The 26,251-nt window shown below is 43.6% G+C and overlaps 1 protein-coding gene across 5 annotated transcripts in view; it reads right to left on the bottom strand.

Annotated features, from left to right (window-relative positions):
- Nucleotides 1–26,251, bottom strand: part of COL15A1 (collagen type XV alpha 1 chain) — a 268,400-nt gene that overhangs the window by 175,840 nt on the left and 66,309 nt on the right. Inside the window, exon 1 of one of the 5 annotated variants that reach the window (XM_089776468.1) lies at nucleotides 14,345–14,814. The exons of the other annotated variants lie outside the window; for them this stretch is intronic. Within the exon in view, the coding sequence (XP_089632594.1) occupies nucleotides 14,345–14,723 (379 nt within the window). The 5' untranslated portion in view covers nucleotides 14,724–14,814. Of the gene's footprint in view, nucleotides 1–14,344; nucleotides 14,815–26,251 lie in introns of those variants that run through there. 5 annotated transcript variants of the gene reach the window in all.

The following is a 26,251-nucleotide window of genomic DNA, read 5'->3' as shown; positions in this document are numbered from 1 at the left end:
GGCTTCCTGTAGTCAGCCACTGGTCATTTTCAGCAGCTGCTGACTAGGGGACAGCTGGGGCAGAGCAGCTGGGGGGCTGCTGGGTTGGTCCAGTGGCACCCAGAGCGGCGCTACGGGACCAACCGGCAGCGCCCCAGCTGCTGTACCACAGGCGTCCGGAGCAAAGCCGTGGAGCACGGGGGCAGCGGGACAGCCCAGACGCGCCGTGGCTATCCTGCTGCCCTCGGGCTCTGCGGCTTTGCTCTGCTCTGCTCCCTGTCCCCCAGGTCTGCAGACCAGGGGGAGGGGGAGCAGAGTAGAGCAGAGCGGCGGAACGCGCGGCCAGCTGACAGCCCAAATGCGTCTGGGCTGTCAGCTGGCCGCGTGCTCCGCTCTGCTTCCCCCCCCCCCCCATGGTTTGCAGACCAGGGGGAGGGGGAGCAGAGCGGAGCAGAGCAGAGCGGCAGAACGCGCGGCCAGCTGACAGCCCAGACGCATCTGGGCTGTCAGCTGGCCGCGTGCTCCGCTCTGCTCCCCCCCCCCCAGATCAGGGGGAGGGGGAGCAGAGCGGAGCACAGCAGAGCGGCGGAACGCGCGGCCAGCTGACAGCCCAGACGCGTCTGCAGACCAGGGGGAGGGGGAGCAGAGCGGAGCGGAGCAGAGCAGAGCAGAGCAGAGCGGCAGAACGCGCGGCCAGCTGACAGCCCAGACGCATCTGGGCTGTCAGCTGGCCGCGTGCTCCGCTCTGCTCCCCCCCCCTGCAGATCAGGGGGAGGGGGAGCAGAGCGGAGCACAGCAGAGCGGCGGAACGCGCGGCCAGCTGACAGCCCAGACGCGTCTGGGCTGTCAGCTGGCCGCGTGCTCCGCTCTGCTCCCCCTCCCCCTCCCCCTCCCCCTCCCCCTCCCCCTGGTCTGCAGACCAGGGGGAGGGGGAGCAGAGCGGAGCGGAGCAGAGCAGAGCAGAGCAGAGCAGAGCAGAGCAGAGCAGAGCAGAGCGGCAGAACGCGCGGCCAGCTGACAGCCCAGACGCGTCTGGGCTGTCAGCTGGCTGCGCGTTCCGCCGCTCTGCTCTGCTCCGCTCTGCTCCCCCTCCCCCTGGTCTGCAGGGGGGGGGGGAGCAAAGCGGAGCGCGCGGCCAGCTGACAGCCCAGACGCGTCTGGGCTGTCAGCTGGCCGCGCGTTCCGCCGCCGCTTTGCTTCCTCTCCCTGGTCTGCTCGAGACCAGGGAGAGGAAGTGCCCCGTTCGTAACTGCGGATCCGACGTAAGTCGGATCCGCGTAACTCGGGGACTGCCTGTAATCCCCCACTTCAGAGAGGCTAGCCTACTTAGCTCTACTCCTTCCATCTGAGCCCCCACCCTTACCTGCCAGAGCCCCAAGCTTCTTCCCTCTGCAGCTGAAGGAGCCTCAGCACACCCAATGCAGTCATCTGGCCCCTGAATTGGTCCAAGCCATCCCGGCCACCTGACCACTTGCTTCCCTGAGCTGCCCTTGGTCACCAGCAGGCTTGAGCTTTGAGCTCTAGGCCACTGGCTGGAACCGAGCCCCTGCTTGCTTCAGGAGCTATGGAGGAGCAAGAGCAGAGCCTCAGGGTGGAGCATAGGTGGATCCATGGCTTGGGTTAGCTTAGTCTCCCCTGGCCTATGATACCCACCACATACAGGGTCTACTTTTGCAAGGAAGGAGGCTACAATTTAGATAGCCAGCCCACTTGACACCATGATTTAAGCCCATTGGAACTGATGTGCCATTCTGACACCTCTACTTAAAACCAAAGCTTTTGAAAGAGTATTTAATCAACTCATCTTTGGCCCGGCAAATTGAAACGTCTCAGCTCCTTCCATCTGAAGGCCACATTAGCAGCTTAGAGTGGCGTGGAGCTCTGTTTAGGACCTCAAGGCCAGGTACATCACTTGCCATACGTGCACCCTCCAGAGGACTGTGACGCACACACACTTTTACTTTCAAGTCAAAGGCTCCCACATAAATACCCAAAATGGTATGTACCGGATTTCTTATCACACTTTTAAGGTGAAAATGTTATCCCAATAAAATTTATGGTTACCGAGAAAGAACAACCTTCTTCCAAGGAACTTGTTACATGAGGCAGTGTCAGAGTGTAGCATCAAATGGGAAGTTTGCAACTCTAAAAGAGGCTAAAGGAGAGGTTAGCTGTGTTAGTTTGTTTCAGCATAAAGAACAAGGAGTACTGTGGCACTTTAACACATTTATTAGGGCACTGCATGAACGCTTATGCCTTAATAAATATGTTAGTCTTTAAAGTGCCACAGGACTCCTTGTTGTCTTTAGATCTATACATTTCAAGGTCTTTCCCATTTTGTGGTGAATGCTAATAGTGGCATGTGGCATCTTGGTACTATAAAGGAAGGAGGAAATAAAAAATGTAATTTAAAAAGTTTTCATTGAGAAAAGCAAGAGAGTAAATCAGTCTCTAAGTGAGGGGGAGCTAGCAGTGAAGCAGCACATAGGCCAGTATCCTGCCCCCAATCTCTGTAAAACTAGAGGGCTCGTGACACTGCAGAATGACTTCAGCTCTGCTGTATGGGATAACTAAGAGCCCATACCACGCAATTCTGCAGGGACTCCTGGCATGGCAGAGTTCAAACAACTCTTTGGTCCCATGGTTGGAGGGTCCATCTCTATATGAATATCCTCCTTTCAGCTGTCAGGGACGTATGAAGGCTACGCAGGCTATTCCAGCTCTCAGGAGAAACAGTGTTTGTGGAGTAGCAGGTGACTGTGAATCCACCTGACGCATGTGGAATTTCCCAGAACCGTGCCTATTCAGATAAGATGCAGAATCTGAGGCGTAACTAAATGGAGTTAAATTCCATTTAAACGGACTGAGATGGCAAGTCTGATATGGTCTTAATTCATTGCGATGTACAAATGTACAATGAAGTTAGAATGTTATTGTTAATCTGCGTATGAAGGTAGGGCGGGGTGGAAAGACTGCCATAGTGTTCTATGATACATCAGATGGCTGACTTAAAAAAAAAAAGAGTGAGAGTAAAATATTATAGTGAGATGGTGGTAGCAGCTCCTCCAGTTAAGGTTGAGACTAGATTAATACTTAACAGCTGACTGTTGTTAATTGCTCTCAAATCCATAATGAGATTTATTTTGTCCCAGTTTTAAAATTCAGTTTGTTACTACAGTTTATTAGAGGCCATGTTTGAGCATTTGGAGTCTCTTTAGTTTTCCACTGACAACTGGTATAATCTAACAGTTAATAGGGAAATCCATCCAGTCGGACTCATTGTTCATTATTTTCCTAGCAGGCTGGGGAAATCACACGTCTACACTACAGACCATATTGCTGCACTGGAACCGCTATAAAGTTGTTTGTGTAGCTCCTCTATGCTGGTGGGAGAGAGCTCTGCTTAGAGCACAATTAAACCACTCCCAACAAGTGGTGGTAGTACATCTCCCAACGACATGATGCTATATCCACACTGGCACTTTTGTCACGGAAATTTATATTGGCCAGGAGAAGGGCAGGTTTTTTTCACATCCTTGACCAACAAAAGTTTTGCTGACAAATGTGCTAGTGTAGACAAAAACTAAGTCTGCCCAACAAAAAAATGTCACAGCCACATTTTCACAAAATCTAAACTAGGGATGTAAATGCTTAACCACTGGGGGATGGAGCAGCCCCCTTCCCACTATGGGCAGTAGGCTGCGCCTGCCCTGTGGGGCCCAGCATGTCAGGAAGTGTTTCAGCCTGGCTGGAGCAGCCCCCATCTGCAGCAACCCGGCCCTGCCATGAGTAGGGGCACTCCTCCCATTTAATCTGTTAACTGGTTAAGCTTCATGTTTAACCAGTTAACTAATTAAACAAGATTTTACATCCCTAGTCTAAACTGAAGTAGAAAATGTACTTTGTGGCTAATCGTTTTATACTGCACTCCCCATTTCTCATGCCTCTGCATGCTATGTGTAGAGCTGTGTCGTCATTAACAGAATTGTCATTCATGCTTAAATTTGACACTTTATGTATGGGTCTAAACAAAGACTCTAATTATCTCACCCATTACAAAGATAGTGTTCCCTATTATCACCCCTATGTCATTACCTCACAGACACTAACCTTCCCCCCTCACCCCCACTCTATTCTAAAATGTGATTTGTCAATTTCACATGTGTTCATTTTTTTGATTGTATCACTTTGGTATTTATGGTTGTGCCAATTTTCTTCCACTTATTGATCTGAGAAAGTGGGTCTGGCCCACGAAAGCTCATCACCTAATAAACCATCTTGTTAGTCTTTAAAGTGCTACATAGTTCTGTCTTTTGTTTCATATTAATTACCCATATCTGATGTGCCTGGGGGAGAAGTCTGACAGGAATGAATACTGTATAATTAGTGCTTAATGAGCAAGTCATTCAACATGTTAGAACAAAAGTGATATTTTTAATAATTTTATGTAAGCATTTGACAATGGCATGTCACTGTATTTGTATTATAGTGTGACTAATGCCTGATTCAGATCTGATTTATACAGTCCACAAATCCCGCCTACAAAATGTCATGGGAGACACTAAATCAGGACAACAGAGGGAAGGATAATAGAACAAATTATCTGTAGCATGGGAACCAGATCAAGAGGGCAACTAACCAACCTTGTAACAGGGAGTGTGGAACAGGTGGCCCTGAAGAAAAATGGCTAACAGAGAATCATGTGAGCATACGTAAGACACTGATTGTCATCTTCTAGCATAGCCAGTCATGAGAGAATACATTGCAAGGCCTCCTTTGATGCCTTTGTAAGTATGAATAAAAAAACCCATAAGCATTTGTCCTTAGATAATAGTACCGATCCAGTCACCGTATAGATTTTAGATTGGTAATATTTCTCATGACAACATAATGCCTAGATATTCCACAACAGCCATAAGAAGTCAGGCAGTTTAATATTTACACAGCTACTCTCAAAAGGGCTAATACACAAGGGGGGGAGGATGGTTTTCAGGCTTTTTTTTTTTTAATTCCAAACATGTAGGCTAAGAGCTTCAAAATAGGAGTCTGAAATTAGTTTTCTAAATCCATTCTTGGGCATCTGAATAACTGACCACATTTTCCTGAGTGCGCAGCACCCGGCAGTTCCAACTGACTGGTTTAATTTGATGTCTCCTCAAGTGGAAACATTGGTCTGGAGCAACAAAACTTAATCTTTACTTGGACTCAATAACTGTTGAATCTGTAAGGGTGTGTCTACACTTCCCCATAGGTCAAAATAAGATACTCAATATGAGCTACGCAAATTGCATATCTTATTTCAATGTTATTTAGAAATAGCTTATTTTGAAATTTGGAGCTGTCTACACAGAACTTATTTTGAAATAAATCACTATTCCAAAACATCCCTTACTCCACGTGGGCGCTACTGGACCAACCCGGTGTTGTAAAGAAGGCTTTTTCTGTCCACGGCTTTCGCGTATAGCCCATCCTGCCACACAAGGCCCCTCACACAAAACCCAGATACTCAGAGGAGCATGGGAAGCACAATGCAATTTTTGTGAATGGAATTTGACCTTACAGGCATCCTGAGACTCACAGGCACCATAAAATAGGGAGGTGAGCATGACTAGATAGTGCCTAGCTGCACTTACAGATAAGCCTCATTTGACCGTAGCTTGACCGGTCTTAGGGGCAAGGGAAAAAGCAAACATAGGGTAATAAAACACAACTGTCTCACACTAACTATGCCCCATCTGGTCCTGTCCACTAGGAGATCACGCATACATCACGAAAATTCCTATAGAGCAGTATTGTCATACTACCTCATCACTAGCCTATCAGGCCCTGCCAAATGCAGACCCTAGCATGGCATCAGGCACCGAATTTTTGTATAAGAGACCTTCTACCCCTTTGTTCGATGGAGCTTCCATATATTGAGGGCACGTGGGTTTTTTTGCCCAGCTAAAGGATTGATCACCCTGAGGGTGCCTCTCCACCCTTTGAATCAAATATAGGGGTGCATGAGTCCTGAGCATGCTCCGAGTTCTAGTGTGTCTTTGTGTTATTATCGTTGCTGGATTTGTAAGTATTGCTTAAATATATTAGTTATTGGTTTAATTAATAGTTAAATTGTGTTAATTTAACTGTGTAATTCTGTAAAGTGTATCTAAGTTCTGTTAACCACACTGTGTAAATTGTATAATTTTGTGTTGTGTAGTAATGTTGTATTTAGGCTAAGTATAAGTGTTAGAAATAGAAGTCCAGGAATTGTTAAGTTGTAAAAGTAGACTTATGACTAACTCCACCAGCTGCCTTAAAATAACCATAGAGGGGCTAGCTTTAGACAGAGTTTTTATTATCATTATATTAGCTTTGTTTTTGTATTTTTCGTTAAGCAAATTAGAGACAGTGATTTGGTATAGTTGAATTGTAATCAAAGAAGTTTGTAATTAGTTAAGTACAGCTAAGTTTAGGGTTTTCTACCCTGTAAAAGCATTAGGCAATTGCTAGTTTAAAAAAAACATTTGCTAATTGTTAGTTTTGATTAAAAAAAAATCATTCCACTTAATAAAAATAATTTGTTTCACCATTATCCAGTAGTTTTCACTGGGTAGTCAGCTTTAACCCTTGAGGCTCCCATCATATCACCGAACCAAAGTGTAACACCCGGCAGCACCCCAGCTGCTCTGCCCCAGGCGCCCCCAAGTCAGCCGCTGCTGAAACTGACCAGCGGCTGACTACAGGAAGCCTGAGGCAAAGCTGCTCTGCCTCGGGCTTCCTGTAGTCAGCCGCTGGTCAGTTTCAGCAGGGCTGACTTGGGAACACCTGGGGTAGAGCAGCTGGGGTGCTGCCGAGTAGGACCTACCCGGCAGCGCCCCAGCTGCTCTGTCCCAGGCGTCCTGATTCAGCCGCTGTTGAAACTGACCAGCGGCTAATTCCACTTAATACCCCCGCAAGGTGGGGCAGTGGCATAAGTGGGGCAATCTAGCCTTTAATATGTTGTCGCTCTCCTGAATGTTTAATATAAAAAACATTTAATAGCTAGCTAAGATATTCTCTATAATGTTCTTTTCCATATGGACTTCTTATGGTGACAACTGGTACTGACCTCTATCTTTAGAATGCCTAACACTAACCATTATAACCGATTACTGCAAACATTTTTTTAGAAACACTAAAACCACCAAATGGAATGCCTCAATTGTGTTCAATGGGAGCTAGACTTGGAACTATATAAACATGCACCCAGCTTCAGTGTGACTCAAAACTGATAGTTTGCTCCTGAAAGAAAATGTATGTTCATTAAGTCCATCCCCATGGGCTGAGACAAAACTTCCATGTTATCCACCAAACCACATATCTGTTAAAAATTGTAACAAAAGACTTAATATAAGAAAATAGCATATAAACCAAAAGTTAACTACATATAATCATTATGTTCACAAATATGCCCACAACTCAAATACCATAATAGTGAATGCAATATACACACCTAGAAAGACTGACAGATAAAACACACAACTTACCCTAGAAGAATAAAAAATCTACTTTATCAAACAGGAAGGAAAATAGGCGCATTATTTTTAATGATATAAAATCCAATTTTTTTAGACAAACTCTTGTTAGCTTTAGTGATGCATTGTACAAGCCCTGTAAAAAACACCAAGATTTAGGGGAATTTTAATGGCCTTAAAAAACTTGGATGGAATTTCTATTGAAACTGTCCCTACATCAGTTGCTATCACATTCCTGTGTATGATTTGTCATGTACAATACAGTGTTTCCTTTCTTTAAATGTACAGATACCACAATACATTAAAGCAGAGGCTAATCCCTTTAACTGTATGGAAGGGCTTTTTATTAATCCTTCTGAACATGTGATGTAGATTGCCTGCATAGTTTCAAAATAATGAAAGCTCAAGCTGTCAGGCAAAGAACAAAAGACAATGTTTTCATTCCAGAATGTTACTTTAAAGGAGTTTCATTTAGCCCATAAATTAATACAGACATTTTAAGAAAAATAAGTAAAACAAGAAGTGAGATGTTGGTTTTACATACAAGTTTTGATAGGAATTGCTGGAAAATTGTAAGGGTTTACTCTGTAAATTGTTTTCATTGAAAATGAAGTTTATGGAATTACATTTTGTGACAGGGTCAGGCTGGAGTACTGCAACTAAGATAAAGAAACAAGAGCTCTGGTTAATCAGAAGCAAAGGAGATAGGGCTGCTGTTAATTAATCAGGGCCAGCTGATCTCATCTGAAGCTGCCCTGGAGCCTTTTAAAAGGAAGCCCTCCTTTCAGGGAGGGAGGAGAGAGTGTGAGAGAGCAAAGTGGGGTTAAGGAGTGCCGAAGAGAGGTTTTAGGCCCACCTTTTCCAGGCAGCCTTTGAGCCCAGCTGAGAGGATTCCTGGGCACTGGCCCTAATGCCCTTTGTGACTGAGGGACCAGTTCTTAAACCCAGCCAAGGGCTAGTACTGCAGTATGGAGACTGCCTGATGAAGGACTGAGCACGGTACTAGGACCCAGGAGTGAGTTTACCTTGCCACAATTTGTTTTGTTACAAGTTCATTCCTTTGCAGAATTTTGCCTGAGTCGCTTCATTTCTGGGTTTTAGTCTAAGAACATTATAGTCATTGGTACAGAAAAAATATCATTAAGAGATCGGATAAAAAAAAAAAACTTGTTTGCAATTTGCTGGTATGACAGTGGGTAGATGGTCAATTTCTTCCTAGTGGGAAAGAAGAAGCAAAGGAGCAGAAGAGAACCCAAAGCAAAAACAATTCCAGGCACTTATGCATTCTGACTGGATGGTTAAAAATAGGTTTAAGTATATTATCACACACTATTTCTAGATACACAAACAAAAGAGAAGCTGGTACCCTACATTCTACAAGCTATGATGAACGCAGATCATTCAGAAAGGCAGGAAATTATAGGACCCATTTTGCAGTGTTATTCTCTGCATCCCTTCTTTTATGCCAACAATTTTGAAACAACCAAAAATAATTTACTTTTAAAGAACAAACCTTCTCATTTTATCCAGCACCATTTTAAACGAAAAATACAAATGAACAAAAAATGCAACATAACCTTGCAGTTTAAACTGAGGAGAGGATGGGAGAAATGGACAATATGACCTGTACGTCTCTTAGGCTATGTCTAGACTGCAAGCCTCTTTCGAAAGAGGCTCTTTCGAAAATACTTTCGAAAGAGCCTCTTTCGAAAGAGAGCGTCTAGACTGCACGGGAATTTCGAAAAAGCAAGCCGCTTTTTCGAAAGAAAGCACCCAGTGAGTCTGGATGCTCTCTTTCTAAAAAGCCTGTTTGCTTTCAAGAACGCCTTCTTTCGAAAGAGCACTTTCGAAAGAAGGCGTTCTTCCTCGTGGAATTAGGTTTACCACCGTCGAAAGAAAAGCCGCATTCTTTCGATTTAATTTCGAAAGAACGCGGCTGCAGTCTAGACGCAGGTGAAGTTTTTTCGAAAAAAGGCTACTTTTTTCGAAAAAAACCCTGAGTCTGGACACAGCCTTAGGGATGTGCAAATCCTGAATCTTTGGGTGGCTGTTAGCACAAACAATGCACTGAATCTTTTACATTCCTTCCCTAGTCTTTGGTGTGGGTGGTCAGAGGGAGTTCGAGTGAAGATCCCTTCCCAGAGGAAGATTCTAAGATCACACACCAATTTCCCAGATTCTGGGCACAGAGGAGTCAGAATAAAAAAGCTTGCAAGGGCTTCCCTCAGAGAATGACTATGCTGCAGTCAGGGGCATGACTGCACCTCAGGCAGGCATACACATGCTAGCTTTAATATAGCTGGTGCAGCTGAAAACAGCAGTGAAGAGCCATCTAGCAGCATAGATCCCATGTAGGCTAGCAACGCATGAGAATGCATGAGAAGAGGATGGCAGTGCTAACCCCCCAGAATCTATACCTGGTAGGGGTAGAGAGTTATGAACGCTAGACTTCTCTGTCAAGACTGGAGAGAAATGGGGAGATGTCCTTCAGACTGGAGAGGGAATAAAGAAGAGAAAATGTATATTTGGCATGGCAGAGAGAGCTCTATCCAAATAACGTTTGGGGCCATGTGTTGGTTCTGATATGCATCCCTAATTTTTCCTTTCTCTATGCTATTCAATTGACTGACAAGAGATTACATTTTTATGGCGGGGAAAAAGTACAATAAGTTAGCCAAACCAAATAAAAAAAGAACAACAGCCTGGCTCACTGTACTTTACTTCTATGGCCTCGAAAATGGAGCTGAAGTCTGATAGGACATGACAGTAGCGGAACTATTCTTGAACCAAGACTCACTGAATGAAATCCTGGCTCTAATGAAGTCAATGGGAGTTTTGCCATTGATTTCAGTGGAGCCAGGATTAAACCCACAGTCAGCTGTAAATAAACCTTTTTTGCATGTCAGGCTGTTAATCCCACAGTTGCAGAACTGGAACGAATGCTGCTTAAGTTTACCTTTAATACCTCAGTATCTGGGACAGATTGACTATCTAGACAAGATAGATATTTCAAGAGGCCCAACTCCATTCCTAATAGGCACCTAAGGAAAAAGTATGTCGCACTTTAAAGACTAACAAGATAGTTTATTAGGTGATGAGCTTTCGTGGGGCAGACCCACTTCGTCAGATCATAGTCTGAAAAGGTATGTCTACACTACAAAGTTAATTCGAACTAACGGACGTTAGTTCGAATTAACTTTGATAGGCGCTACACTAGCGCTCCGCTAGTTCGAACTTAATTCGAACTAGCAGAGCGCTTAGTTCGAACTAGGTAAACCTCATTCTATGAGGACTAAGCCTAGTTCGAACTTAAAGGGGCACGGGCTGGCTACGATGCCCGTGCCAGGTGCAAGCCTGCCAGCACCCAGCTAGCAGAACCTGCACCTGGCACAGCTCGAGCCAGCCACCCGATGCCCCCCAGCCCTCCCCCTCTTCCCGGGACCAGGCTGGCGGCTCCCGGGAGCTTGCCTGGGACCGCAAGAGGCGGGCACCCGCCTGGTCTAGTGCGGACATCGTGGACCTCGTCCATGACCTCCGCACTAGGCACAGGAAAGTGGCCGTCTAGGGCAAGAGAGCTGCCAGCCTGGCCACCCAGGAGCAGGTGTGCATGAAAATCAAGGGGGTCCACTGAGACCCCTGACCCTGAGCCTTGAGCTTACAATGGCCGTACTGGGTCAGACCAAAGGTCCATCTAGCCCAGTAGCCTGTCTGCCGACAGCGGCCAACCCTAGGGACCCTGGAGCGGATGGACCGAAGACAGTGACCAAGCCATTTGTCTCGTGCCATCCCTCTCCAGCCTTCCACAAACTTTGGGCAGGGACACCACTCCTACCCCCTGGCTAATACCACTGCATGGACCCAACCTCCATCACTTTATCTCACTTCTTTTTAAACTCTGTTCTAGTTCTAGCCTTCACAGCCTCCTGCAGCAAGGATTTCCACATGTTGACTCTTTGCTTTGTGAAGAACAACTTTCTGTTACTAGTTTGAAGTCTGCTATCCATTCCTTTCCTTTGGTGTCCTCTAGTCCTTCTATTATGGGAACTAATGAAGAACTTTTCTTGATGCACCCTCTCCACACCACTCATGCTTTTATAGACCTCTATCATATCCCCCCTCAGTCTCCTCTTTTCTAAACTGAAAAGTCCCAGTCTCTTTAGCCTCTCTTCATATGGGACCTGTTCCAAACCTCTGGTCATTGTAGTTGCCCTCCCCTCTCCCACCCTCTCTCTTCCCCTCTCCCTCCTCCTTTTCCCAATCTCCCCGAGTATTGTTCAATAAGAGAGATTCTATTTTTGACCACATGTTTTCTTTATTTTGTACATCAGGAAGGGGGGCTAGGGAAGGGTAAGTGGAAGGAGGTGAGGGAGGAATGGGGTACAAGCCCCCGATGGGGAGGACTGGGCTGGCTCTGCGGGCTTCTGGGGGTGGAAGCTCTCCTGCAGCCCCCCAATTGCCTCCTCTTCCCAGATGGCAGCCTGCGGCAAGTGCAGCCGGTCTGATGGCCGAGTGCTGTGATGTGCCCAGTGTGGGCACTCAGGACACTCCAAGACAGGACTGCTTTGCAAGCGGGGCACCCCGAGAACTGTCTGTCCGGGGTGGGGGTCGGGTCCCTTTAAGCACAGCCCTCGGCTAGCCTGAGGCAGCAGCTCCACGCTCTAAGTCCTCCTCTGATGCCCTGCCGGCACTGCTTCCGGCCATCCTTAACCCCGGTTCAGGGTCCACTTAATGTGGACATGCTAGTTCGAATTAGCAAAACTCTAATTTGAACTAGTTTTTTAGTCTGGATGTGTTAGTTCGAATTAACTAATTCGAACTAAGTTAGTTCGAATTAGCGCTGTAGTGTAGACATACCCAAAGTGAATTGGCATGACCATATATAAACCATCTTGTTAATCTTTAAAGTGCTACATATTTTGTCCTTTTATTTTACCAAGATCAGACTAACGTGGCTACCGCTCTATTACTTTTCAATAGGTACCTAAGCATTTAAGTTTACTCCTACAGTCTCTCAACTCCGTAGCTAAGTTAACTAGTTGTCAAATGGTCCTTTCTGAAGATAAGGCACCAGTGACACACACATTTCATCTTTAATTTGCTACCCGACAAACTATCGGACAGATAACTGCAGTGAATGCTCGCAGTTATAACACAGAAGATTACAAATGTCCACACCAACAGATACCAGCATCACCAATCCCTTTCATAAGAGATCCAGCGCTTAAACCAGATTCAGTGATTCTCATGTTCACACCTTCTTCCAACCAGATTTAATGGGGAGTTTAAAATAGAACTTACCACTTAGGGTGCCCTCAGCATGTAAATTCCACCAGTTTAGACTCAAGATCTAGACCCAGATTCTCTTAAAACTCGCATCCTTTTGCAGATATTTGAATTACACCCCTTACAACATCACCACTGAATTAGACTTTCTAAGTCTAAAGAGTCTAACCTGGTACAGTGCATGTATCAAGTGATTTGACAGGGATGTAACAGAAAATGTAACTGGAAATCGTACAGCACTGTAAAATAAAATAGGTCACCTCTTGTGTAAATGGGATTCCCAGAATGAGAAGAAGAATTTGGCCAATGGATTCCAGACTGGTGGCCAAATTCTCCTTCTGACTCACCCAAGTAACCGTTTTCATTTCAAAGGGGTTGTTCTGGTGTCAATTCTGAGAGGAGAATTTGGCCTCTGTCCCTGACTAATTATTTAACTGCTCTCACATGTGGTGCTGATACTTCATAGAAACAGCTGCTGCTATTTCCATTTCTGCTAGTCCCACACAGTGTGTAAATGTTGACAGTTCCTGCCAGCCCAGTACTCAGAGAGCACAGACTGTGTGTTGTACTCATTTCTGTGCTTTGTTACTTGCTGAGGTAGTCAAAGTTAGACTGTCAGAGAAGTCCACTAAGCCTAGACTTCAAGAGCACAGCACAAATAAATTGAAAGCATTTAATTTTTGTGAATGCTGGTCTCTGATTTTACTTTCTTTCCTCCTGACAACAGCTTTCCAGTGTGTGTCTGTCTGATATTATATAACAGGATGAATAGAACAGCTAATTTGGCTATTATAAAAGCTCTCCAAGAAAGAGTCCCAAATGTGCCTTGTTAGTTACCAGCATCAAAATCTAATTATCAGCCAAGGAATTTACACATTTCAGTGGTACTAATCGTTACAAACTGGTCTATGCAGCTCTAGCTGCACAAATCTCTAGAAGGTGAAAATGTGTCCCTTTATTGTTTTTCTTGTATCTATATTTGTGTGATAGTCATACAACCTGGAGATCCATTAACAGATTTCTGATTTCACTCTGTTTTTGGTGGGAAATCATCAGGTAATAGGTGTCTTCTCTAGTCAAGAAAATAATTCAATTATGATGCGTCTTTTGGTCACTGCTTCTGCCAATTACTTGCTAAAGTAAAGTACATTTAGATAGCATGAAGAGTTTAAGACTTTTATTTGAAGAGTTGTAGAGGTGTAAAGTCAAGTTTGAGAAGACACCATCTCCGGATGTTTTTCTTGTTGTGGGAACAAGATCTACTACTTAAAGTGAAAGTCAATATTATGAACTAAAATCTTGACTTGCATTTGCATCAGTCTGTGTAACAATAAAGACGGATAATGCTTTATTACTGCCAGCCGCCACTTCCAGAAGGCACAGTCAAATGGCAATTATTTCCAATGATCTCTGCATGGTATCATTGCAAAATTAAGAGGATTAAGAAAGCCCCTGTGACAGGTACCTGTGCTCTGGCAGGTACTCTCTAAAATATGCACTCATTTTTCTGCCATACGTAGTGTTAAAAAACACAACGCTGACATTGGCTTTGTCATAGCGGTTTCTTATTTTATAGCTAGTATTACCTGTTTTCTTTTGTTTCCACTGACTCATTTTCTTTGCTGTCTTTAACTCCAGTGTTGAGAGAGCTTTTTCCTTGGAAAAGTTAGTAAATGCTTCTCCGCCTGGCAAAGTAGATTCATAAGAAACTCCCTTGGCATCTGAAGAGACAGTGGAAATGTTCCGCCCTGCAGGAGCCCATGTGCTAACTGTAGTCCAACTCTGTGAATTTCCACTTGTTACGTAGCTTTTAGGCACACTTATGTTTAAAGTGACAATGCTGACAGATGTAACTACAGGTGGGGCAGTTGTTTGTGTGGTGCCCCACAGCCGTTGCCACCACCATTGCCCTTCTATACAACCAGACTGAATAAGGAAAATAATCCAGAATAGTTTGCTGAACATCTTTCAGTGCTGCATACAACTCATCAAACATCAAACTTTCCTCTCCAATTGCTTGATTGCTATCTCCAATTTCTACAGCTGGTAAAAGTAAAAAAGAAATGACTTCACCCTAAAACTCATTGGAAGTTGTTTTACGTTGCTGCCAGAGTCCATAAGCTGCTTTCAGACTTTTAAACAAAAAATTTAGGTGGCCTAATTTACAGTCTACATATTTCTTACTAACCACTTGTGTCCTTGTGTAATGTAGTTCTGACACCAGTTAGTTGCCAGATTTCTTTTCTAATGGAAATTAAGTGCATACCAGCCAGCTTTAGGAGGCGTTTCTCATCTACACCAATCAAACTACTGAACACTGCCTTCCCTTCCCCTCCCCGACACACACACACCAAACCTCAAACACATACAGCAAAAAACCTTGTCTTACAAGCACCTATAACAAATGAAGAATCTTTTGTTATATAGCATGTCTCCCTGCTGTTACGCTTAGTGCTGCTTTACCTTGTGTACTGACTAGTATGTAGCTATAAGGAAACAAACCCAGAGTGGCTTGTGATGTGACCAGAACATAGACTGAGTGTAGTTTTATTCGTTTTTTCTGTAATGAGAATCATATCTTTTTAAGATATCACAAGGAGATTGGGGGGGGAGGGGCGGGAGACACTTTTTTTTTTTTAAATGGAGCTCTCCTACAAAAGGTCTCGTGCCCTGAATGAATATGCAGAAACATCTTGCTGTTAATATTGTATAGGCTAGAGAAGAGCAAGGAGAACCTATGCAGTAACTCTCCAGTTTGACTGTAGTCCTCCACCAGAGCCTTGTTTTCTCAAACCATAAACCTTTAATAAATTGCCACATTCCCCAGGATTACAAGTCCACAAACAGCACAACTCTTGGATTGAGCAGTGGCAGAAGAGCTGCAGCAATACAATAGTCAAATGTACGAAGGGTATTGAGGGAAGATCAATGGGAGAAAGAGCTATTGGCTGGCCATGGGATGAAGCAGGGGCTGTCTAGATTGCCATGGTTCTTAACAAGCAGTGGTAGAGGGCGGATGTCCCTACATGAGATTCATTAGCATCTGTGGAATCTAAGCAGAGGGAAGTAGACGCTCAATTTTCTACTTTGCATGAGCATCTAACTATGAAAGTGACTCAGCTGTCACCATCTTTCCGGAGACAGATTTTTTTTCTCTGTCCCAATGCTATTCTTCTCCATCGCTCCTGAACGGGTTCCAGTTCTGAACCGGTCTATAAATATTCTGTTTCACTCTAGGAGGTAAAATTCATTCTGGAGCAAAAAACCTGCTCTACTCTCTATGCACCACTTACACCCACATGACAATCTGAAAAGAGGCTAAGGCCTGCAAAGATTCTTGTCCAGTGAAGACGACTTTCAGCAGTGGGGGGGAAAAGAAAAAAAAAAAAAAAGCTTCAACACTGACCAAGGCCCCTTGCCAGTGTAAGGTAACCACTATTATCCCCAAAGAGCCTCTGTTTCTTCCACTTCTTCTGTACTTCTTCTGTACAGTGGAGGTGCAACCTAGAACCTTCCACAGAATCATGAGACCTGATATCCTGCCAGAGTTTTAAAGAAACAGTACAGGTATGATTTCCTGTTGTAGCTGACCAAAGCAGAGGCTTCTGGGCATACTTCAGATGGACACACAAAAGTTTAGGTAGAAACAAAGATGTCTGGAATTTCCAAATAGCCTAATGGAAGCTCATTTAAGCAAGTTCCAATATACTGCCATTGGAAATATTAGCCATTTTCCACATCTATATTTAAACATATACAACTATAAATAAGTGGTTTTGGAAAACCCATGCAAGAAGGAACATAAGAATTGCTATGCTGGTAAAACAGAAATGTGAAAGCATGCTAGGGCAGAATTCTATCTTTGTTAGACACAAACAACTACTGCAGAAGAGCAAAGCAAGAGACTTCAGAGAAAAATCTGTCTACAGATGCTCCCATCTAGCTCTGTTAGGCTCAATAGTAGTAGATTGAGCCAAGAACTGTACGTGGAACTTAGCCCTAGTGTAGGCACATTCAAAACAGACTATTTTTTGGAGGTGTGTGTGGGGGGGGGGGGGAAGGGTAAGAGGTGTTTAAACTAAAATAGTTGTGCCTTTACCACCACACCCCTTAGTGTGGATGACGTTATACTAGTATAAACGCTTCCCACTGGTCCAGTTTATTCTCTCAAATGTATGTGAATAAGATATAGCAGCACTTAAGTCATTATGCTAGTATACCTGGGTCCATGTTAGGAGGTTACTCAGTTTGAAATATACCAATTTCAAATACAAATAGCTAAAGCAGTATAAACACAGTTAGTAAATCCTAAACATTCATTTCCTTCATTATGCCCCAATCCTGCACTTGTACTTCAGTTGGGGGCTCTCTTCTCTGCCTCTACTAGCTATATTCTTTACTAGCTATAGTCTACCTCAAAAGAAAATGGTTATGTACTTAAAATTAAATGTTAAGTTTTGTATAGCAACTCCCCAATGCATATAATAAAATCTATACAATAAGATTTCTTCTTTTCCATCTGGTAAATAACCCTTCTTGTCCCAGCTTCTAAACAGAATTCAGGACTTTCTTTCCCACTTTGCTGGAGCATCCTAATCACCACCTGTGCCATCAGAGGCTTTGGCATACAGTTACTGTTTATTGAGCTGCAGAAAACAGCAGAGAGAATCACATCGTTGGCCACACGAAAATTGTGGTTTATTGTTTCCCCCTTCCCCTTCAGTGAAAGGTGTAAGTTGGTTACATGCATACATAAGGCCAAATTCTGCCTTTACATATTCATATGCAACTCACGCTTGGGAGATACATGTGTTTATCTAAAACAGCAGATGTTGGCCATTACAATCGAGAGATGATTTTCCAGCAGATTGTAACAATTTAAAGTAGAGATCTGTCCAAGTTGTAAAGTACTGACCTAGAACTGAAAGAGAAGTGTCTTCCATTTATGGGTTTCAGTTTGGTTCCATTTAGATTTTGGTCTTCAACTACATAAAAGTGTCTTTTTAAACTGGAAGCAATATGTCATCTAACATTTGAATCATGCCACTGTTGAAAAGGTGTATTTTGCACATAAGGGGTACAAAGACAGTGAATATATTGACAAACTTTTCTTCATGTGTGCTCTTCCTGCCTAACTGCAGTCTTTGGTTACAATCAGCCTCCTGAGACCAGTCTGGAAATAACATGTAGTAAGGCATGTCCCTGCGCATCCATTTACTACTTGTTTCTGGACTCAGACTGGGTTTGGAGCAATTAATCTCCTCATTGTTCTAGGCCTCTATAGCAATTATCTAGAGTAGTGGATGGCACTTGTGAAACTCTATGGATAGGTGAACATATTCTCACTTTTAATACAGTATATGCAATGGTGAATTTCATTATTTTTGAGTATACTGGCATTAGTGTTCATTTTTGAGCCCTCACTTACAAGTTTGTAAGTAGGGCTCTCAGTTAAAAATCTAATTAAAAGCACAGTGAATATCTAATTAAAAATAAATATAGACATTGTGTGTGCAATGTCATTGCAGTGGTATGTGTTTTGATAAGAGTTCTTTTTAAGAGATGTAACCCAATTAAAGAGGATGGGACTTTTCCTGATTGGGCAAATTGTTTCAATGTTAAATTTCCTACAAAGAGGCACCTCTAGGATTCAGTAATGGGAGAGAGTGGTTTCCAAAGATTTTTGTTGTCTCACCCTAGCTCTTTAGCAGATCTTGATTGTGCTATATAGTTTTAGAACTGCTTTGAAAGTTGTTGGGAATATAAATGTAAGCAATTATTATTAAGATATCTCTACTTATGTGAACCAAATTAGTGATTCCTGAAGCTTCACTTTTTTTTTAGGCTGTTTATTGGGATTGCACCAGTATCCAAAGGAAAGGCAGGTGAGCTGTCTGGGAGAGAATTGATCATAAAGAAAAACAAAGCCAAAGCCTAACTCTGCTAACTGCTTCAACAACTTTCAGTGACTTCAATAGTCTTTGGATCAAGTGACCAGTGCCTTAACCGCACCACTCTTAATGTACCTCATTCATCCATTCATCTAATATCAGTGGGTCAAATTTTAGCCCTGGTGTAAATGGACATCATTGCATTACCAGGGCTGAATTTGTGGTCTTTAACTGCATTAGTTCAGTGGTGAATACACACAACTTCTGAGTAGTCTTTGGATAGCAGTTAAAATTAATTTCGTAACAGCCGAAGCAATACAATTCTGACCTCTCGAATGAAGCATTTGTACTTTCCCACTGTTCAATATGTGCACAGAAAGAATTCAGGTAAAATACTGAGCTCAAGCAACTAGTTTCTAGTAGGATTGCCAGGTGTCAGGTTTCAGACCAGAAGGTCCAATCAAGAAGTCATCGCTCAGGGCAGGGGCAGTGTGTGGAAACCTCACAGACACATTGGGGCTGCAGGGAGGAACATGCTGGTCACTTCCGAGAATGGTGTGGAGCATAGGTGCTGGAACTTGGGGTGCAGGAGTGCTACAGTACCCCTTTGACCGGGCCAACTGTGCTGCCAGATTTAACCGCTGATCCCCTAGTTTGGCTGTAGGAGCCTACAGGAGATTGAGCCTGATCCTTGGACGTTCCTGGCAAATCAAGAGAATTGACACTAAGCAGTTTCCTCCTGCCACTTGTTTTATCTCTTTAAATGAGCAAAATATACAAGCCAGGCTGCCTCCAGCCCTCTGAGAGAATGGTCTTAATTACAACCCTCTATTAGCCTGACTCTATGAAGCACAATTCTAAAGGCCCAAATCTGGCACGGGACAGAAGAAATATTGCTGGAATTTCCTTTCGGCAAAGGGGAGTGAGATTAGCCCCACCTGACGTGACACTAATCATGCCATGGCAGCAGAACAAATGCATTGCTGTTTTCTGCCCTGCTACTACAAGAGGCTATGGCTGGATGATGATACATAATGCAGCTTGAGCTTTGAAAGCTTCACATTGATGTGAGCACAGATGTTAACAAGGACTGTCAAGTTTAGCCAACCTCCCCCCTCTTTAAAAAAACAAAAACAAATGGGTTTTGATGACATGATTATTTCTTTACTCATTTGCTCAACATGAAGATTTTATTACAGATCAGGCCCCCTTCTGTTCCTATTTAACTCAATGAGAGGAAAGTTTCTGCTATACATTAAAATGTCCATAAAGCATATATTAACGGTCTCACAACCAAACGTGTAATTTTTAAACAGCAACACAGGAAGCCAAATCTGACAGTGAATGTCTATACCAGAGCAGACAATATAACTTGAGCCCTGCACAGATACAAAATGTATATCCGTATCCTCATTCATAGACAGAAAAATCAGCTATGGATATCCATATCCACAAATGCAGATACCTATGGATATAATGTGGATATCAACAAATGTTCAGGGTTCTACATACAAAATTTGCACCTGCATCCGTATCTGCAAAAATGAGCCATGGATAACTGCATCCACATCCATGGATATAGATACACACAGATATCAAGCAGCTATCTGCAGATTTGCAGAGCTTTAGACACATCCAGACCAACTCTAATAGAGCTAGTGCACTGAAAAAATAAATAAAATAATAGTTTGAGCAGAGATAGCACAAGTATGTCAGCTCCAAGAGAGGCAAATCCATTGTCACGGTTCTTAAGCCGTGGAAAGGTCCTGGTGTCCCTGCAGCAGGCATAAAGGAAAGTTTGAATGAAGTTATTATTTTCATACAGCTTTGTGTTCATAGTTCAAGTTTATCTATTTGTTTTCGCTCTCTTTTTCCCTCACCCCCATCTAATGTTCATTTCCATTGTCAAATACATCTCTCAATAGCTCAGTCTTTTGTCTGTGCACAAAAGCCTCACTCATGTTTTCAGCTTGTGCTCTTTTGGAGGGACTAAAAGGCAGTCTTTCAATGGCCCCTTGGATGCCCACTGAGACAGGCCTAGTTAGATGACAGGAACAACAACTGCCAAGACATTAAAAATAACAGGCTAATAGCTTTAAAAAAAAAAAAAAAAAAAAAACAGTCGACATCAAAGGCTATTCCACGTCTGTACATTATTATCAAGCAATGTTTTCTCCTTATTTGGCCATTGCCAGCTCAAGTCATCAAGACTAATCAGGTTCTGAGCTTCCTTTACATGGGAGCAGGGAAGCCATATGCTACAATGCATATAATGCAAATCTTACACAATTTCTCCATTACTGCAAAACAGTCATTCTGCATTCCAGGGCATATCATAGCTGCTGCACACTGTCACTTTTCACAAATAAAGCTCAGCAGCTACCTTTGATGTCAGAAATTTCTTCTTCCTTAACCAAGATGTTTACTTAGCACACAGCAAAGGTTTCCCATTGCTCTCTGTAGCTCCAGCCAAAGAGCACAGCCAGGGCCTTCCTTCATGCTCCAAAATGTAAGTAAATCATCTAAAGAGACTCACAAGTGAAATGGCCTGCTTTGAAGTCTGCAAAGCTCTGAATTGGCTAAGTTAATGGCTCTCAACCTTTCCAGACTACTATGCCACTTTCAGGAATTGCATTTGTCTTACATATCCCAAGTTTCACCTCACTTTAAGAACTACTTGCTTACAGCATACGGTACATAGAGCAGTATAAATAATTCATTGTGTGTATGAAATGTTAGTTTGCACCAATTTAGCTAGTGCTTTTCATGAAGGCTTTTGTAAAAATTGGCAAATATCTAGAAGAGTTAATGCATCCCCTGTAAGACCTCTGCCTACCCCTAGAAATACAAGTGTCCCTGGTTAAGAACCACTGAAGTAGGCGAGTAAGGTAGAAAGTGATTTCTTTGCTGCAGCAATTCCTAGCAAAAATAGCATTGGCTTTATGTATCCAGCTTTCAACTGCAACCAATATATTTTCTGAAATAAAGGAAAGAAACAAGAAGCTATAATCTTTGCCCCAAAGATGAAGGAAGATCTCTAATACATAAGGGACTTTATTTCAGCAGTGTTGCACACCCACAGAATAATACTGTAGGGGTGTGTGTAGACTACAGGGTTTTTTCAAAAAAACTTCCCCCATGTCTAGACTGCTGCCGCGTTCTTTCAAAAGAAAATTGAAAGAACAGGTCAGTTTTTTCAACTGCAGAAAACCTTGTTTTATGAGGAATAATGCCTTTTTTCAAAAGTGGTCTTTTGAAAAAAAAAATTGGTCTTTCAAAAAAAGATGCTATGTAATGCAAACTGTGCTTTTTCGAAAGAGAGCATCCCGACTGACTGGGTGCTCTCTTTCGAAAAAGCAGCTTGCTTTTTCAAAAGTACTGGCTGCAGTCTAGATGCAAAAGAAGCTTTTTGAAAGTATCTTTTGAAAGAGGCTTACAGTCTAGATGTAGCCTAGGTGTTTACCTCCTCTGAAAATCAGGTCTAGCCTTTTTATACCTACATTTTCTAATTCTTTTTCCAACCCCTTTTTTTTAAATCATTATTACCCTGCCCTCTACTGGACAAAAATATATTTAATTTACATGGTGCTATACAGTTAAATACCATCTACATCTACAACCATAATGCACACAAGCCATACTGTCTTTCATTTAGTGTGTTTATGTGCATCCTTGGAGGGCTCCGTTATTTCCTTACATACGGTACTTATAAACTAGTAAACAGAAAATAAAATGCATTTAACAGATCTCTACACAGAACATCTCCATTTTCCAATGGAACCATTTCTTGTCTTTTTATTAAGTTGATTCCTTGCAAGCTATTTGCATAAAAGGATTTCCATATATTTTCAACCACATCTGTAGCTAGCGAGCACATTTAAATGTGGTTTCTACTGTATCGCTATTTAACTAAAAAAAAATGTATGTTTATGTACAAAATATATGACCCACAGAAATCAGGAAATTCAAACAGAGCACAGATGTTCTATTTCAGATTGAATTTTCATATTGTTAAGATCCTTCCTCCTTCAGGTCAGGAAATACAGGCAGTCCCCGACTTACGCGGATCCGACTTATGTCGGATCCGCACTTACGAACGGGGCTTTTCTCGCCCCGGAGCTCACGGGCGGCGGGTCGCCACCCGTGTCCTCCGGGGCGAGAAAAGCTTCTCCCGGTCTCCCTGGTCTGCTGGGGGGGGGGGGGTGTCCAGTAAAGCCGCTGGACCTCCCCAGCAGACCAGGGACGCCCGAACAAAGCCGCCGCCTGGGCAGCTTTGCTCCCGGGCAAACGAGCAAAGCCGCCCAGGCGGCGGCTTTGCTCTGGTGTCCCTGGTCTGCTGGGGGGGGTCCAGCGGCTTTTCTGGACCCCCCCAGCAGACCAGGGGGACAAGAGCAAAGCCGCGGAGCACGCCCACAGCGGGACAGCTAGTGCCCCCCCCAGCAGACCAGGCTTTTCTTGCCTACCCCTGGGGTAGAGCAGCTGGGGGCTGCCGGGTTGGTCCCGCAGCGCCGCTCCGGACCAACCTGGCAGCACCCCAGCTGCTCTGCCCCAGGCGTCCTGATTCAGCCGCTGCTGGTCAGTTTCAGCAGCGGCTGAATCAGGACGCCTGGGGCAGAGCAGCTGGGGTGCTGCTGGGTTGCTCCAGTAGCGCCGAGGAGCTGCGCTGCTGGAGCAACCCAGCAGCACCCCAGCTGCTCTGCCCCAGGCGTCCCCAAGTCAGCCGCTGCTGAAACTGACCAGCGGCTGACTACAGGAAGCCTGAGGCAGAGTTGCTCTGCCCCAGGCTTCCTGGAATCAGCCGCTGATCAGTTTCAGCAGCAGCTGACTTGGGGACGCCTGGGTTTCTTAAGTTGAATCTGTATGTAAGTCAGAACTGGCGTCCAGATTCAGCCACGGTTGAAACTGATCAGTTTCAGCAGCGGCTGACGCCAGTTCCGACTTACATACAGATTCAACTTAAGAACAAACCTACAGTCCCTATCTTGTACATAACCCGGAGACTGCCTGTAGTACGCTTCAAGCAATTGAATACTTGAGTATATATTGTCCACAGTGAGTATATATTGTCTATCGTAGGTGCTACAGTAGACAGAAACGTACCTAAGACTTTACACAAAAACAGGACCATCTTTGCATGAACCATTTGTCCTAATGGAGGGCTTTGTGGTTCCAAATTCCTGAAAGTGGGAGGGGAAGCTCTAAGGAGAGGAAAGATAGAGGACTCTCCAGACTCACAGAAATTCTTATCCCAAGTAAACAAAAAGCCATCAGAGCATGAAGTACTCTGGAATCAAACATTAAAAAGTCTATATGTATATTTACAATGGTGCAATAGTAGCTACTTACACCCCCAAAATAAGTGATTTTGAAACAGTCCATTACTATAGCAGTCATATCATTATTCTAGGCTCCCAAAGCATAATAGCATCTCAGTAACTTAATCATAGAAATTGAATGCATCAACCGTTCATGGTTCATTTTGTCATCATGCTGCATTAGTGTCAAAATCAAACAAAGTCTCTTGCTTGCCAAATAGTCAGTTATCCCGCTTCCTACAACTTATTAAATTATTGGGAGAACTATACAGTGAGAGTGTTCCATGAGACATGCCATACACTATGTCATTTTGTGTCATTGAACCCCCATCATCTTTATGGAAATATGCTTATAAGTAGGAATATGCCCATCTTGAATATGCTTTTTTCAAAAATGTGGCATGTAACCTGTCATTAGGAAGTCTATAATCCCCTGAATGTGTATATTCTATTTGTGTGCATGTATCATTCCTCTATTTGATGTCAGAAATATGAAGTATAAAGTTGTTTACTAATCTAGACAGTCTAAGTGAAGGATATTAGTGGTACTCAAGGAGCTTAATGGCCCAGTAGTTGGGACCATGAGCTGTGAATGGTCTTGCATCTCATGTGAGCCTGGATTATGATTGGCCCTACAAAGACATGTGCCACCAGATGTGGAAACCATTTTGAGTGCTGTACTTTTCCATTCAAGGTGGGAAAAGTTTGAACTGAATACAAAGGATTCCCACCTTGGACAAAGTCTATATTAAGGCATAAAATCAAAAAAGAGGGGCTGCTGCCACATGCCAGGAGAGCCTTGGTTACCACCTAAGATGACTGCTGGAAACATGTAAGATTGAAAAGGGGGAAGGATCAGGCACAAGCAAGGAGGCTGCCTAACTCACAAGAAAAGGTGAATAGAAGAAGTTATTCACCTTTTCCAGTAATGGAATGTGTGTCCTTATGGGTGTTTCCTTGCACTAACGATAAGAGTTTTTTGGTAGCAGTGTCCAGCCATGTCACATTCACATTAGCCTTCTTGTGATGCTATTGGCACCAGCTTTGTGCACAAACAATGTGGCCGCCTCTGTTCCTTCTCTAACAATAGAATTCAGTAGGTGAACCAAAGCAGAGTGGAGGAGAGCAGGTAGTGGAGTGTCCATACATATCAAAGAACCATGGTTACTACACTAAGTGAGCAACTTTTTCTTTTTCAAGTAGTGTCCCGGTGGGTGCTCCACTCCTGGTGTCTATAGATCAGAGCCCTAGTAAGGATGGTGGGCTTTGGAGTTATGCCTTGGCTATGGAGGTGAGCACAGCGAGACTGACAGCAGTAGTAGCGATAGGACTGCCTGTGATGGTGGACTGTTTCGTGAAGGTGTACTCCAGAGACCAGGTTGCATCTCTGCATGTCTGTTAATGGGACATTTTTAAAGGAAGACTGTGGAAGCTGCTACAGCTTGAGTGAAATGTTCTGTGACTCCTCTAGGGAGGCGTTTATCATGTATCGTGTAGCAAGTGTATGTGCAGGTGGAGATCCATTTGGAGGAAATCACAGACCCTTTGGACCATTCTACTATGGGGATAAATAGTTTTGTGCAGTTGCAGAATGGTTTGGTTCAATCAAGGTAGAAGGCAACAGCTGGCCTTATATGAAGAGGGTTGATTCAAGTGCGTCTTTGTGTGATTTAGGGAAAGAAAGCAGGTAAGTGTATAGGGTCATAGAATCATAGAATCATAGGACTGGAAGGGACCTCAAGAGGTCATCAAGTCCAGCCCCCTGCCCTCAAGGCAGGACCAAACTCCGTCTACACCATCCCTGACAGATGTCTATCTAACCTGTTCTTAAATATCTCCAGAGAGGGAGATTCCACCACCTCCCTTGGCAATTTATTCCAATATTTGACCACCCTGACAGGAATTTTTTCCTAATGTCCAATCTAAACCTCCCCTGCTGCACTTTAAGCCCATTACTCCTTGTCCTGTCCTCAGAAACCAAGAGGAACAAATTTTCTCCTTCCTCCTTGTGACACCCTTTTAGATATTTGAAAACCGCTATCATGTCCCCCCTTAATCTTCTTTTTTCCAAACTAAACAAGCCCAGTTCATGAAGCCTGGCTTCATAGGTCATGTTCTCTAGACCTTTAATGATTCTTGTCGCTCTTCTCTGTACCCTTTCCAATTTCTCCACATCTTTCTTGAAATGTGGCGCCCAGAACTGGACACAGAACTGGGTCATTCATGTGGAATGTGGTGGTGAGTTTTGGCAAAAATTTGGGGTGTGGTTACAGCATAATTTTATCTT

This window comes from Pelodiscus sinensis, chromosome 2 (genome assembly GCF_052426305.1).
Source record: "Pelodiscus sinensis isolate ZL-2025 chromosome 2, ASM5242630v1, whole genome shotgun sequence".
NCBI lineage: Eukaryota > Metazoa > Chordata > Testudines > Trionychidae > Pelodiscus > Pelodiscus sinensis.
Note: the sequence above shows the minus strand (reverse complement) of the source record. Positions and strands in the feature narration are given on the sequence as shown.